We start from the raw sequence: 15693 nt of genomic DNA, 5'->3' as shown, positions 1-15693 counted from the left end.
ACACTTATAATGTGCCATTAAATAGATGTTTTTTTAGGAAACACATGTCCAGAATGTTGTTTATAGTCTAATTTTTATTCATATTATTAATAAGGTATATGACACAGGAATTCAAGCAAGAAAGTTAAGAGTTTTATTTTTTGGCTTAATATCAAAATGTTGCATACTTTAAGGTGCAACTCTAATTTATTTTTTAAAGATTAGCATTTTAAAAAACAAAACCACTGTTGATTTTTTAACCGACATTTAATAAACAATCACCACAAGTTTTTCAATTGTAATTGTAAGTTCTGAAACAAGTATTGCTTCGACTTAAGTGGAAATGGAAAGGAACACGGATACAAATGGATTGCTTTCACTTCCAAGGGAAATGTGGCATGCAGGACATGCAAGGCAAGCTAAAAAGTGCTTAAGCTATAAGGTGTATGAAACTTATGGAGATCCTGTTCTTACTCGGACAACATTAACCTTGTAGGCTCTTGTGTCAATAAAGACGTTTTTATGCCCCTGGACCCTGGTAGGGTGACATATACATGTAGCTGTTGAACTGTCTGTCAGTCCGTCTGTCTTTCTTGTCAGTCTGCGCATCCGTCCAAAAACTTTAACATTGGCCATAACTTTTGCAATATTGAAGATAGCAACTTGATATTTGGCATGCATATCTCAAGGTCAAAGGTAAAAAAAAAATCCAAGGGAAGTAACAACCTTTAAAGGAGATGATTTCTATTTATCATTTGGCAGGTACAGATCAGTTTTACAAGGGAGGTAATATTATGCCCCCCTTCGAAGAAGAGGGGGTATATTGCTTTGCTCATGTCGGTCGGTCGGTTTGTCGGTCTGTCGGTCCACCAGGTGGTTGTTAGACGATAACTCAAGAACGCTTGGGCCTAGGATCATGAAACTTCATAGGTACATTGATCATGACTCGCAGATGACCCCTATTGATTTTGAGGTCACTAGGTCAAAGGTCAAGGTCACGGTGACCCGAAATAGTAAAATGGTTTTTGAATGATAACTCAAGAACACATACGCCTAGGATCATGAAACTTCATGGGTAGATTGATCATGACTCGAAGATGACCCCTATTGATTTTGAGGTCACTAGGTCAAAGGTCAAGGTCACGGTGACCCGAAATAGTAAAATGGTTTCCGGATGATAACTCAAGAATGCATACACCTAGGATCATGAAACTTCATTGGTAGATTGATCATGACTCGCAGATGACCCCTATTGATTTTTAGGTCACTAGGTCAAAGGTCAAGGTCACGGTGACCCAAAATAGTAAAATGGTTTTCGGATGATAACTCAAGAACGCATATGCCAAAGATCATGAAACTTGATAGGTAGATTGATCATGACTCGCAGATGACCCCTATTGATTTTGAGGTCACAAGGTCAAAGGTCAAGGTCACTGTGACCCGAAATAGTAAAATGGTGTCCGGATGATAACTCAAGAATGCTTATGGCTAGGAGCATGAAACTTCATAGGTACATTGATCATGACTGGCAAATGACCCCTATTGATTTTCAGGTCACCAGGTCAAAGGTCAAGGTCACAGTGACAAAAAACATATTCACACAATGGCTCTCACTACAACGGAGAGCCCATATGGGGGGCATGCATGTTTTACAAACAGCCCTTGTTTTTTAAAGGGATACAATAAAAAATAAACAAAAATAAATCAAAGCGGCGCAGTAGGGGGATTGTGTTTCTGACAAACACATCTCTTGTTTTAGTTGACTCCTGCTATCGAAATAGTTATTATAACCCCTTCAAAGAAGAGGGGGTATATTGCTTTGCTCATGTCGGTCTGTCGGTCTGTCTGTCGGTCGGTCTGTCGGTCCGTCCACCAGGTGGTTGTCAGACGATAACTCAAGAACGCTTGGGCCTAGGATCATGAAACTTCATAGGTACATTGATCATGACTCGCAGATGACCCCTATTGATTTTGAGGTCACTAGGTCAAAGATCAAGGTCACGGTGACCAGAAATAGTAAAATGGTTTTTGAATAATAACTCAAGAACGCATACGCCTAGGATCATGAAACTTCATGGGTAGATTGATCATGACTTGCAGATGACCCCTATTTATTTTGAGGTCACTAGGTCAAAGGTCAAGATCACGGTGACCTGAAATAGTAAAATGGTTTCCAGATGATAACTCAAGAACGCATACACCTAGGATCATGAAACTTCATAGGTAGATTGATCATGACTCGCAGATGACCCCTATTGATTTTGAGGTCACTAGGTCAAAGGTCAAGGTCACGGTGACCCGAAATGGTAAAATGGTTTTCGGATGATAACTCAAGAACGCATACGCCTAGGATCATGAAACTTCATAGGTAGATTGATCATGACTTGCAGATGACCCCTATTGATTTTGAGGTCACAAGGTCAAGGTCACGGTGACCCGAAATAGTAAAATGATTTTCGGATGATAACTCAAGAACGGTTTTGCATAGGATCATGACACTTCATAGGTACATTGATCGTGACTAGCAGATGACCCCTATTGATTTTCAGGTCGCTAGGTCAAAGGTCAAGGTCACAGTGACAAAAATCGTATTCACACAATGGCTGCCACTACAACGGACAGCCCATATGGGGGGCATGCATGTTTTACAAACAGCCCTTGTTTTTATGAAAATGTAATAAACTTAAACAGCCACAAGCAAAGTCAAGTATGCTGAGCTCCAATAGCAATTATGTAATACCTGAGTGTCCTCAAGTTATGTGTCTTGTATTTGCAGATGCTGAAGCAATTTCTCCGATGCGATTCCTCATTGCATTGTTGGCCCCCTACTTTATTGCACGTTGGGGCCTGCATCGAAAAAGTCTGGATCAATCAGGAGCTATTGCAGGTTGGCATCATGAACCATTGAAACCTTAGCTTGACTATGGAAACATTGTTCAACATGTCTGACATTTTTCCACATGATTGACATTTAAATAAAGTTTGTAAACATATTTAATACTTTATTGAATTATTTCAATTAGCAGAGTTTGGGAAAGCGGGGATTAATGCATGTGCGTAAAGTGTAAGCCCAGATAAGCATGTGCAGTCAACACAGACTTATCAGTGACCGCTTTTATGGAATGTTTCTTTGATTATCAGTGACTGCTTTTATGGAATGTTTCTCTGATTATCAGTGACTGCTTTTATGGAATGTTTCTCTGATTATCAGTGACTGCTTTTATGGAATGTTTCTCTGATTATCATTGACTGCTTTTATGGAATGTTTCTCTGATTATCAGTGACTGCTTTTATGGAATGTTTCTCTGATTATCAGTGACTGCTTTTATGGAATGTTTCTCTGATTATCAGTGACTGCTTTAATGGACTGTTTCTCTGATTATCAGTGACTGCTTTTATGGAATGTTTCTCTGATTATCAGTGACCGCTTTTATGGAATGTTTCTCTGATTAGCCTATTGTGCCTGCATAGGCTAATCTGTGACAACACTTTACTTACCTTCATTAAGAATTCTCCTATTAACATGGCATGTCCTGTAAAATATTGTAAGGTCTGACCGGTCGGTCCAATTTACTGGACAGAATGTCTGGTAAAAGATTGAGAACGAATTTGTATGTTTTTCTGTGTTTTGTTAATGCCTCTTTATGTTTTTTACGCTGCAAAGAAAGCAATATTTTTTGTTAACACGTAATCACAAGATATGTTTGTAACCAGGGCCCTCTCTACACTTTGGAGGATTGGGGCCTGGGCCGTTAGAGGGGGGAATTTCGCGTCTCTTTGGGCGAAAAGGGGAATTTTAGAAGATCTTTTCACCAACCATTCAGCACCTTAAATTGCTATATTTTAATGTGATTTACATAAATATACATTTAATCAAAGGTTAGTAGCACGATACCAGCTGGCAACAGGTATAAAAGTAAAAAAAAAATAATAAAACTTTTGGAGGGTGGAATTTTTTGCTGAAATATGGGAAAAAAGTAAACTTTTTTCATTGGGGAAGCCGCCGATATTCGGCTGTAAAAACTGCCAAACGAGGGTCCTGGTAAAATCTATGCCCCTAAGCCAATGTCAATGCGTGCACATAATTATGATAAGTATTGTTTAATACTGTTGCATGCTGAATTCCTGCAATGGTAGGCAGGTGCAGGCTTCAAACAGGTGGTATTCAATTAAAATCTGCTCTTACCAATGCAGTCAAGGCCACTGTGACTATAAATAAACAAACTGTGCTCAATAACTTGAATCTGGACAAAAGCACCAGAATCATCCCCAGCCTACATTTTGACAGATTGCTTTTTACATAGAATGACATAGAGTAATTACAAGAATGACATAGAGTAATTACAAGAATGACATAGAGTAATTACAAGAATGACATAGAGAAATTACAAGAATGACATAGAGAAATTACAAGAATGACATAGAGTAATTACAAGAATGACATAGAGTAATTACAAGAATGACATAGAGAAATTACAAGAATGACATAGAGTAATTACAAGAATGACATAGAGTAATTACAAGAATGACATAGAGTAATTACAAGAATGACATAGAGTAATTACAAGAATGACATAGAGAAATTACAAGAATGACATAGAGTAATTACAAGAATGACATAGAGTAATTACAAGAATGACATAGAGTAATTACAGTGTATTTACAGACAGCTCATGTTATGGTTATGTTTCATGGAAATGTTTCAGTAAATCATAAACAATTTTGTAAAATTTTTAACTTGCAGGTTGTGTTGTTGCATTTTTCCTCACCGTGAGCAACCTGTGTTTCTTTTCTGCCTTGCTGGCATTCTTCATATCTGGGTCAAAGGTCACCAAGTTCAGAGGTCAACTGAAAAAGAGGCAGGAAGAGGACTTTAAGGAAGGTAACGACTTATCAGTTTAAACAGTGCGTTTTCAGCGACTCCTCATCATTCAAGGCTCTTCTTTTTATCAACTTTGTTATTATTACACTATATCTCTCAAGTTCCAATATTAATAAGATCTGTCAAGTTCAGGCAGTTGATTAAAAAAATTCTAGTAAATGAAGTATTACAGATTAGAAGAGTCCTTACTTGATCTAGAGAAAGTTTCACAAGTCCTTACTTGATCTAGATAAAGGTTGCAAGTCCTTACTTGATCTAGACAAAGTTTGCAAGACTTCCATGCTTGATCTAGAGAAAGGTTTCAAGTCCTTACTTGATCTAGAGAAAATTTACAAGTCCCTTATTGATCGAAGGGGTGGTTACTAGTCCTTACTTGATCAAGAGGAAAGTTATAAGTATTTTCTTACACTCCTTACATAATCAAAAGCTTTGTGTGATTCTGATATGTTGCCCCCTAGTTCAAACTTTTTGACTGTACTCCAACGTTTGTTTGCCAGGCGGTCAGCGTAACTGGGTACAAGTTTTCTGTAATGGAGGAATAGCCGCTATCCTATCCTTCCTATATCTTCTTGATGTTGGATGCGATGAAAAACTGATTGACTGGAAAAGATACTACAGCCCTTCCTGGTAAATTATTTGGAGTTTGTATTTTGATTTGTTGTTGTGTTTTTTTGCTGACATTTGCATAAGTAATGATTTTTTGTTTCAAACATTTAAAAAACAAAAATTAACAAAGTATATTGTAAGCTACCCATTACTCAGCGCTATGGAAGATCCAAAATAGCCTGTTTTTGTGTTAGAATTATTTATTTCGGAGTATATGGCTATTAAAGTCTTTTTTTTACACAAGACAAACATTTTAGGGTTGTTCTTGGAAAACTGGACTTAATTCATGTCCGTTAATTGTCATCCCAGATAAGCCTGTGGGGACAGCAATGCTTTCTTGGTATTTTTTTTGTTGAGAAAAAGACACTTTCAAGGGAAAATCGTGTTTAAGCAAAAAATAATTCCCAGATTAGCCTGTGCAGATTCCCACAATCATTTACAGGGCCCCTTTATTCCTCCATATTTTACAGTATCCCCCCCCCCCCCCCAAATTTCCGCCATATTTTTTCAGGGCTTACATGTTTCCCTCATATTTTTTATAATTTTCCACATGATTTTACTGGGCCCCTATATTGCTGTCAAATTTTTCAGCGCAACCATTTTCCCTTAAATTTTACAGTGCCTACTTATTTTGAATAGCCCCCATATTTTACAGTGCGGAAAATTTGTATACAGTCCCCTTGTTCCCCCATGTTGTACATCTTTCCCATGACAACATGGGGTTTTAAAGGGGCTGTATACAAATCGTTAGCTCCTATGACATGAGATGTCAGAGCTACTTATCACTGCTAGGGCAAAATCTATTTTAAGCTTGATTTTAAGCCAATTGTACAATATGTTTTTGTTTGGTAAACTATGTGTAATAACTTTTATTCCATTTTTATACCGACATTGACCTCATGGAATAAACTAGCCTGTATCCCACCTTGTTGAATATACATATCGCATGCACAGACTTCTTTTTATTCTACCACTGAATGATTTTTTCATAAATCTCTAGATTCGAAAACCTTTGCTTTAAAATTATACGACCTTTAATCTTTAGATCTAGTCAAGGGACATAATTTTTCGCCATCCGTAAAATGAATCAGCTGATTAATGGCGTCATAAAATGACATACTTATTGCGTCATTTTCCAAAAATATGTGATGTCATCTTTTTGTGTACACGAATCTAGTATTCGCTGTCTGGGAATAAAACATTGAAGACGCGCATTTTTTTCATGTAAATTTATCCTGGATGTAATTATGAAAGAGTGCATATTGTATGGACTACTTACCTCGGATGGAACCGGTGAGACGAAGGATTTAGATCTACATGTATATCTAGCTTATTCTTGTTATTGATGTTCAGAATGTGCGTGCCTATTTGGATGTGAAATTATGTGTGTAGAACATATTGATCTGTGTGTATTTTGGTTCAGTAGTCTATTCGAATAGTTTTGATTTTGGATTTAAGGTAACATAAAAGTACTTCTTTGATATGAATAAACTTTGTCTTTGTTATTTTATCAAAGAAAGTCTATTCAGTAAGAATAACCCATTTGCAACAAGTGTTTCAAAGTTTAATAGAATTATGACGGATTATCTTGTGTTGGGTCACAAACTACAGGATGTGAAGGCTAGATCTAGACGCCATCAAAATCTGCAGCGTCCATGAAAAATAAGGAGTATAAATTTTTTGATAATTTATGTCGAGAACAACTCTGTTTTTAAATCTGCATGCACATGTATGTTGACATCGACATCATTTTGCCAGGAGCAATCGCCGCCATATTGGATTTTCATCATTTTCTTTGGAAATAAAATGAATTATCTTAAAGTAAAATCTTCTTTTGGCGGTCGTAATGTGTTACAATTTTCTTGCTGCGTAAAATTGAATCGAGGCATATGGTGATATTTTTTCTTGTTTTTCAGTTTTAGTGTGAAATTTGTTAAGACCATTTTGCGTACCAAAACAAATACATTCTATATATCACTACGCATGGTTACATTCGTTAGATTTTAAGCGCTTTTAAGAATGAATTAAAATTATTGTTAAGGATATTAAATCTATTTGTGTAAAATGTCACTTTGAAAAAAAATCAAATTGGATAAATAGAATACTAGGATTAGCGTTGAATACAGAGAAGTTTATGTTGCTCGGCTCGAACACCGAAAGCGCTCACCAAGGCTGGCGCTCCCGGCGTTCTAAGCCTCGCAACATAAACTTTTCGGTATTCAACGCTAACCTAGAATTCTCTATGTCTGATTCAATCATAAACATTGCTTACATACATTATACACATTATTATTTATTTATTGACTGCCAAACTTTGATATATGTTTCAGGTTCTGCATGGCTGTGTTGGGTGCCCTGTCCTGTAGTTGTGGAGACACATTTGCCTCAGAGATCGGCTCTGTGATTGGTTCCTCTCCCACTGTCCGTCTGATAACTGACTTCTCTAAGGTGCCAAGAGGTAAGTTTTGGGAATGCTTCTGTTTGTATAAGGTGGGGTAGTTCAGTTGGCAAAGCACTTGATTGCCAATTATGGGTAATTGAGTTAATTGACCCCAGGTATGAAATGGTATTAACTTACTGGCAAGAGTATGGTCATCAAGTTCTAATCAATTTCTAAGATTGTATAAACATGCCCAAGAAAAAAGTGTCTGACCTGTTATGTATGTACTCACAATTGCTATTACTGGAACCCATTTTAGGGACCAACGGTGGTATATCTGTGGTTGGGACGGTAGCCAGTTTTGTGGGTGGTGCTGTCCCGGGGTTGGCGTTCTACCTGACCCAGATGGTGTGTGTCAACGAGGACTACCTGACCTCCTCTCCCCCACAGTGGCCCATTGTTCTCGTGGCAGGCATCTTTGGACTGATGGGCTCAATGATCGACTCGCTCCTGGGCGCTACTCTCCAGTACACTGGTAATTGATTTATTTGGTTTGAATTGCGTTTCTTTTATATAAATAAATGTTGTTCTGGGAAAATGGGGCTTAATGCATAACCTTCAAGGAGCAGTGCATAGCTTTGACGACAGCTTTGTTTGTTTATAACTTTCCTAAGTGACGTATTTTATAAAATCACATAAGAGCCAGTATGATTATTTTAGCTTGACCCATGAAGACATCTTGGATTTCCATCGTTTGTTAGAGAGATCTTCATCATACTTTTATTTAAAAGTGATGGAGTCCTGGGAACAAACTTTTAATAAATGTGCTGTGCTTCAGGAAAACCAGGCTTTATGCATGTGCATAAAGTGTCGTCCTAGGTGAGCCTGTACAGTCACAACACTTTCAGGTTTTATACATTTTTTCTTTCAAAGGAAGTGTCTTCTTAACAAAAATCCAGTTTTGGCGAAAAGTGGACCTCACTGGCAAATCTGGAACGACACTTAAAGCACATTCATGTTGCGCAATTTGTACAGAGTGCGGCTCAAATAAAAAGACCTTGTTTGTAGGACTACATATTTATCATGTGGTCAGAACTGTCAGAACGCGTTCCATTTCAGGCTATGACAAGAAGACTCAGCGTGTGGTAGGGCAGCCTGGGCCGGGGGTGGAGGACATCTGTGGTACAGACTTCCTGGACAACCACGGCGTGAACCTCATGGCCTCCTTGATCACAGCCCTTCTTGCGCCACGTGTGGCCCTGCCTGTCTGGACTGCACTCACGTAGGCTGTGGGACATGAATTATCAGGACTAATTATGACGTCATGAGTCATTTGTCATACTGTGCATATGAATGTATTTGACTTTCTCTTGACGATGATAATTTGTTGAGTTGATCTGAATTATTGAACAAATAAGAGACTCATTTTGATATTTAAAAATTGTCCTTACAAAGTCCATGTTACACAGCACCGAATTATGAGTGCTGAATCGCTCAAACCTTTGACGACCAGATATGCTAAGAGCAGTTTAGGTTTGGATCAAAATATTTATGTTAAGTTTCGAATCTTTGAAGTTTATGTTCATTGTAAACAAATACTTATGGTCAAATAATATTTATATGTTTGATAAGCATGTGGCTTGTTATGTTAATTATATTTATGTCTTAAGTTAACAGATTGTTATTTTAAAAAGGCCGTACAAGTTTTAAACAACTGGACCCAGAACTTTATGTCTCATTATGAGTCAAGTGTCAAACTAAACATATAAATACTTGATACATTTCTGGTAGATGGTACCTGGCTTATTGGGTTATTTGTAAAATACTTCCGATACACACATACACACCCATTTCCATATGATGATGCAAAATAATAAATTGTTCATAATAAAAGTTGTTGTAAATATTATTTCACTTGAAAACTTTCATCAGGTCTGAAAGGACAGATACCATTTAAGATTGTTTCAGTTGTCTGCAAATTAAGGCAGTTTATATTAAACTGAAATTTATTAACCTTGCTCCACATTGTTTCACAGATTGAGTTTATTTTTGTTGCTTTGTTTTTCAAAAAATTACAGTTTCATTTATCAATCTATATTAAGCTTGATAATAAAATATAGGGAATGTAGAATTTTTCTTTACAAAGCCTTTGCAGTTGTTATTACCAAGTAAAAGTACCGAGACTTAAATCTATTGTGATATTTGCAATATTATTGATGGTTGTCATATTGAACGTTTTCTATGTTCCAGTTAAATAGACGTAATTTGTGATCACACCAGTCAGTATTAAGGGTTAATGTTTAATACTAAGTATGCATTCTGATTATCATTTTGACTATGCTTGTATTATTTTAAGAGATAATTAATCATGCAGAGTGTTCACATTTTAATAGGAAAATTACCATCTTCTCACGCGTACAATTTATTTCAATATATGTTTCTATGAAAGCTGATTGCAATTAACTCCTCTTTACTCCTCCAGAATATTGATCCAATTTGTTGTAGTCAAAATGCCTGTTTCCCACCATGGTGTTTATGCCAAGTGTCGACCTTTACATACAATTTCACAAGTATTGAAAAACAACATTACCTTACCTTAATTACAAGTTATATCTTAAAATTTTAAATTTTTTAGCTCGGCTGTTTTTCGAGAAAACCCGAGGTATTGTCATAGCCAGCTCCTCGTGTCAGTCGTCGTGTCCGCCGTCCGCGTCGTGCTAAAACCTTAACATTTTGTCAAGGTTTTGAACATTGGCTCTAAAATCAAAGTGCTTCAACCTACAACTTTGAAACTTCATATGTAGCTGCACCTTGATGAGTTCTACATGCAACACCCATTTTTGGGTCACTAGGTCAAAGGTCACTGTGACCTCTAAAAAAAAAAAAAGTTCTGACAAGCTTTCATCTATTCAAAACTGCATCCGCAGCCGAGCGTGGCACCCGTTATGCGGTGCTCTTGTTTTATTACTGGTTACTGAAAACAATTATGTCTATTTTGTTTTATTCAAAATTGATTATTTATTAATTTTTCAATGCAAATGTCAAGTGTTTTGTTTATTTTCTGTATTTATATAGATGTGTGTATTAATATTATGTTTATGAAAATTTGTATTATATGTAAATAATGCAATATCAACTGTCACAATGGGATTTCACAAGTTTTCAAGGTACAGTTGTTTGCCTGTCCCCTTTGTGTGGTTTACCATTAGACAATCTCATGCTGAACTGTGTTGGCTCTGATGAGAAAATTATTGTCGTTTAAATATTATTATGCGGGAAATATATTGTAACTATTTTGTTACGTTTATTAAGAAAATAAACATGGAGAAATGGTTGAAATCGTTTTTTTGGTAATAAAGTGCACCCAAAATGTTCAGACGTTATTTGTTGTTCTCTCTAGTTAAAAAAAAAATTGGCACTTGTTGACTTTTTAAGTATGAACAAGACTATTGCAAAGCAATAAACATGTATGTCCCCTACTGGCTCCACCATTGTCAGATTTTTTTTATTGATTTTTTAATTTGTTGCCATAGCAACCAGAATTTTTGACGTAGGAACAAAATGAAATGACGTGCATAATGTCCTTATTGCCATCTATCCATGTTTCAAGTTTAATGAAAAAATATTAAGAACTTTTTTAAGTTATTGCAGGATCCAGAAATGTGTGACAAGACACAAGAGCAAAAAAAACCATAAGTCCCCACCGGTGAAACCGATAGGGGACAATAAATCCCTACTTGCAACGTCAACATGTTTTTAAAAACAAGAGGGCCATGATGGCCCTGTATCGCTCCACTGTTTTTTCTTTGCAAAAAAAACGTGCAATGCGCATGGGTTGAAATGCACTCAAGCATGTGACTTTCTCTTTTTATCCCTCGTCCCACTGGGGGTTTAAAGTTGGAAGGGTGAGCATTTTTATATATGGAAAAAGTAACTACCGTGTAAACTAAACAGACTTAAAAGCCCGGGAATTGTTGCACAGGTCCTTTGCTTATAATGTAGGTACATTTATCTCTCCAAAAGATATCGACGTTCTTTCTATGTCACATATTTTTAGATGCTGAAGATCAAATTTACGCATTTGATTTGAAACAGATTCACAAGACCCATAGGAATCAAAATGCCTTAACCCTTTACCAAACGACACATTTTGCCATTTTGGACTTTCCCAATTTGAAAGAGGTTGCAGACGTCAATTAAATGAAAATGGAATATGAAGGAAATGATCAGGTAAGGTAGAAATCATTGTGATAGAAGGAGAAATTGCTCATCAACCCACACATCCCTAAGACCAAAAGGCCTGAGAATATTATGATAATCTAAAGATTATTTCTTAATATTTATAAATGTATTTAATTAAGTAATACAAATGGAACAATGAATCATTTGTTATTAAAAAGCAGCATATACGATAGTTAAGAACATTGCACTTCATTAATTTCAAAACCTTCTCTTGGATACAAAGTTTGAGTTTACAATGCAGAATCATATATTGACTTTTCTTGAAATAATTATGTTCATGGAAGTTGTGTTTTTAAAATCAATAATATATTATTAAACTGGTTTAAACACTACAAAAACGACATGAAATTAACATGTCATCCAAAATATTTTCATCCAGATATATGGTCACTTTTGACATATTTAAATAAAACCAGACTTTTTCAGTTTGTAAGAAAAACATTCATAACACATGTTCTTACTTCAATGCCTTTGTAAGCAGTCACCATCTGACCTAAAATGGCACTAAATGACAGGGTTTTATCTCATGTTTTCAAGATGTTGATGTTGTTGTTGGTCACAGCCAAACGGCCGCAGTAATCTCCACTGGTAAACGTCATATGTTCAGTTTTGTGAGCCCTGGGGCCGGGTCAAATTTGAGCCCAGGGGAATAATTTGAACAAATTTGGTAGAGGACTATTAGACATCACTACATACCAAATTTAGTAGCCCTAGGCTCTTTAATTAAGAACAAGAAGATTTTTAAAGTTTGCACACAATAAGCCTTATTTAAGCATATGTTAATTTTTGTGACCCCTGGGGCAAGGTCAAATTTGTTCCCAGGGGCATAATTTGAACAAACTAAGTAGAGAACTATTATATGTCACTACCTACCGAATTTGGTAGAAATAGGCCCAATGGTTATGGACAAGAAGATTTTTATAGTTTGCACAAAATGGGCCCAATATAAGCATATGTTCAATGTTGTGACCCCTGGGGAACGGTCAAATTTGATCCCAGGGGCTTAATTTGAACAAACTTGGTAGAGGACTATAAGATGTCATTACATACCAAATTTGGTAGCCCTATGCCATACGGTTATGGACAAGAAGATTTTTAAAGTTTGCACAAAATAGGCCTTATATAAGCAAATTTTCGATTTTTTGACCCCCCAGGGCAGGCTCAAATTTGACCCCAGGGGCATAATTTGAACAAACTTGGTAGAGGACTATTAGATGTCACTACATACCAAATTTGGTAGCCCTACGTCCAATTGTTATGGACGTAAAGATTTTTAAAGTTTTCACAAAATAGGCCTTATAAAAGCAAATTTTCATTTTTTTGACCCCCTGAGGCAGGGTCAAATTTGACCCCAGGGGCATAATTTAAACAAACTTGGTAGAGGACTATAAGATGTCACATATACCAAATTTGGTAGCCCTAGGCCCAATGGTTATGGACAAGAAGATCTTTAAAGTTTGCACAAAATAGGCCTTATATAAGCAAATTTTCAATTTTTTAACCCCCTGGGGCAGGGTCAAATTTGACCCCAGGGGCATTATTTGAACAAACTTGGTAGAGGACTATAAGATGTCACTACATAGCAAATTTGGTAGCCCTAGGCCCAATGGTTATGGACAAGAAGATTTTTAAAGTTTGCACAAAATAGGCCTTATATAAGCAAATTTTCAATTTTTTAACCCCTCGGGGCAGGGTCAAATTTGACCCCAGGGGCATAATTTGAACAAACTTGGTAGAGGACTATAAGATGTCACTACATAGCAAATTTGGTAGCCCTAGGCCCAATGGTTATGGACAAGAAGATTTTTAAAGTTTGCAAAAAATAGGCCTTATATAAGCAAATTTTTAATTTTTTAACCCCCCGGGGCAGGGTCAAATTTGACCCCAGGGGCATAATTTGAACAAACTTGGTAGAGGACTATAAGATGTCACTACATAGCAAATTTGGTAGCCCTAGGCCCAATGGTTATGGACAAGAAGATTTTTAAAGTTTGCACAAAATAGGCCTTATATAAGCAAATTTTCAATTTTTTAACCCCCCGGGGCAGGGTCAAATTTGACCCCAGGGGCATAATTTGAACAAACTTGGTAGAGAACTATAAGATGTCACTACATACTAAATTTGGTAGCCCTACGCCCAATGGTTATGGACAAGAAGATTTTTAAAGTTTGCACAAAATAGGCCTTATATAAGCAAATTTTCAATTTTTTGACCCCCGGGGCAGGGTCGAATTTAACCACAGGGGCATAATTTGAACAAACTTGGTAGAGGACTATAAGATGTCACTACATACCAAATTTGGTAGCCCTAGGCCCAATGGTTATGGACAAGAAGATCTTTAAAGTTTGCACAAAATAGGCCTTTTATAAGCAAATTTTCAATTTTTTGACCCCCGGGGCAGGGTCAAATTTGACCCCAGGGGCATAATTTGAATAAACTTGGTAGGGGACTATAAGATGTCACTACATACTAAATTTGGTAGCCCTAGGCCCAATGGTTATGGACAAGAAGATTTTTAAAGTTTGAACAAAATAGGCCTTATATAAGCAAATTTTCAATTTTTTGACCCCCTGGGGCAGGGTCAAATTTGACCCCAGGGGCATAATTTGAACAAATTTGAAAGAGGTTCACCACATGAACATTCCTGAGAAATTTCATCACAATTTGACCAGTAGTTTAGGAGAAGATGTTTAAAGAAAAAGTTAACACACGCACGCACGCACGCACACACGACGGACACAGGACCATGACATAAGCCCCGCTGGCCTTTGGCCAGTGGAGCTAAAAAGCAAACAATACCTTTTAATTAAACAAAAATGCCAGACTTTTCTGTGTTTCTTTATTAACATTTTTAATCCCTGGCTTTGATTATTTGCTCAAGAAATATTTCTGTATTCGTTCGCAGCAACAACTCACAGACACTAAGGGCTTCTACAAATTTGGCATTGATTGACCAAAATCCGATATACAGCGAAATGTAAATAAACAGGCGTTTTGACAGGCTAAATTAATACGCAATAAAACACACTTTACTTTTTAGATGACTTTTATCAGTAGTGATTTTTGATGTATATCTTTCAAACAATAATGCGTTTATAAAGAAAACCAAGGCTTTAACTTCATAGAATTAGCATCTTTAAGTAACTATCTATAATATATTTTATGCGTCAAAGACAAGTAGAAAGTCACTATGCTATAACAAGTAAATATTTCTTACATAATACAAAGTCAACGCAGGTAAATAAGCCAATTGATGCAAGCCAATACAGTAGTCCATAAGCAAATGATCCTCACTATAGGAAAATGGATCTTAATGCATGTGTGTAGTGTAATACCATATTAGCAGTCCACAAACGGTAATCCGAGATGACACTTTCCACTATTATGGTATTTTTTTGTTTAAAGGAATCTTCTTTGTGAAAATCAAGATAAGGCAAAAAGTGTGATCCCTGATTAGTCTGTACAGGCTTAAATGGGACGAAACTTTACACACGTGCATTAAGCCCCATTTTCCCAGACCCAAGCTAAAATACTTAAAGCTAGTCAAAACCATGTGAAGTGTAAAGTAAATCATATGTTTCTTTAATTTGGCCAGAATATTTA

At 36.5% G+C, this 15693-nt stretch overlaps 1 protein-coding gene and 1 long non-coding RNA gene across 3 annotated transcripts in view; both read left to right on the top strand.

Moving 5' to 3' along the window:
• Positions 1-11221, top strand: part of LOC127850527 (transmembrane protein 19-like) — a 297423-nt gene extending 286202 nt beyond the window's left edge. For both annotated transcript variants that reach the window (XM_052383638.1, XM_052383637.1), the window contains exons 2-7: positions 2756-2866; positions 4724-4861; positions 5359-5488; positions 7798-7925; positions 8167-8382; positions 8967-11221. In XM_052383638.1, the coding sequence (XP_052239598.1) occupies positions 2756-2866; positions 4724-4861; positions 5359-5488; positions 7798-7925; positions 8167-8382; positions 8967-9133 (890 nt within the window). In that variant the 3' untranslated portion in view covers positions 9134-11221. The remainder of the gene's footprint in view (positions 1-2755; positions 2867-4723; positions 4862-5358; positions 5489-7797; positions 7926-8166; positions 8383-8966) is intronic.
• On the top strand, positions 778-2638 carry LOC127850529 (uncharacterized). The gene is made up of 3 exons (XR_008035339.1): positions 778-973; positions 1977-2057; positions 2203-2638. It is a non-coding gene; the product is annotated as an uncharacterized LOC127850529 (long non-coding RNA).
• Positions 11222-15693: the final 4472 nt, after the last annotated feature.

Source organism: Dreissena polymorpha, chromosome 11 (assembly GCF_020536995.1).
Source record: "Dreissena polymorpha isolate Duluth1 chromosome 11, UMN_Dpol_1.0, whole genome shotgun sequence".
Taxonomy (NCBI): Eukaryota; Metazoa; Mollusca; class Bivalvia; order Myida; family Dreissenidae; genus Dreissena; species Dreissena polymorpha.
This window is presented reverse-complemented; position numbering and strand designations above follow the sequence as displayed.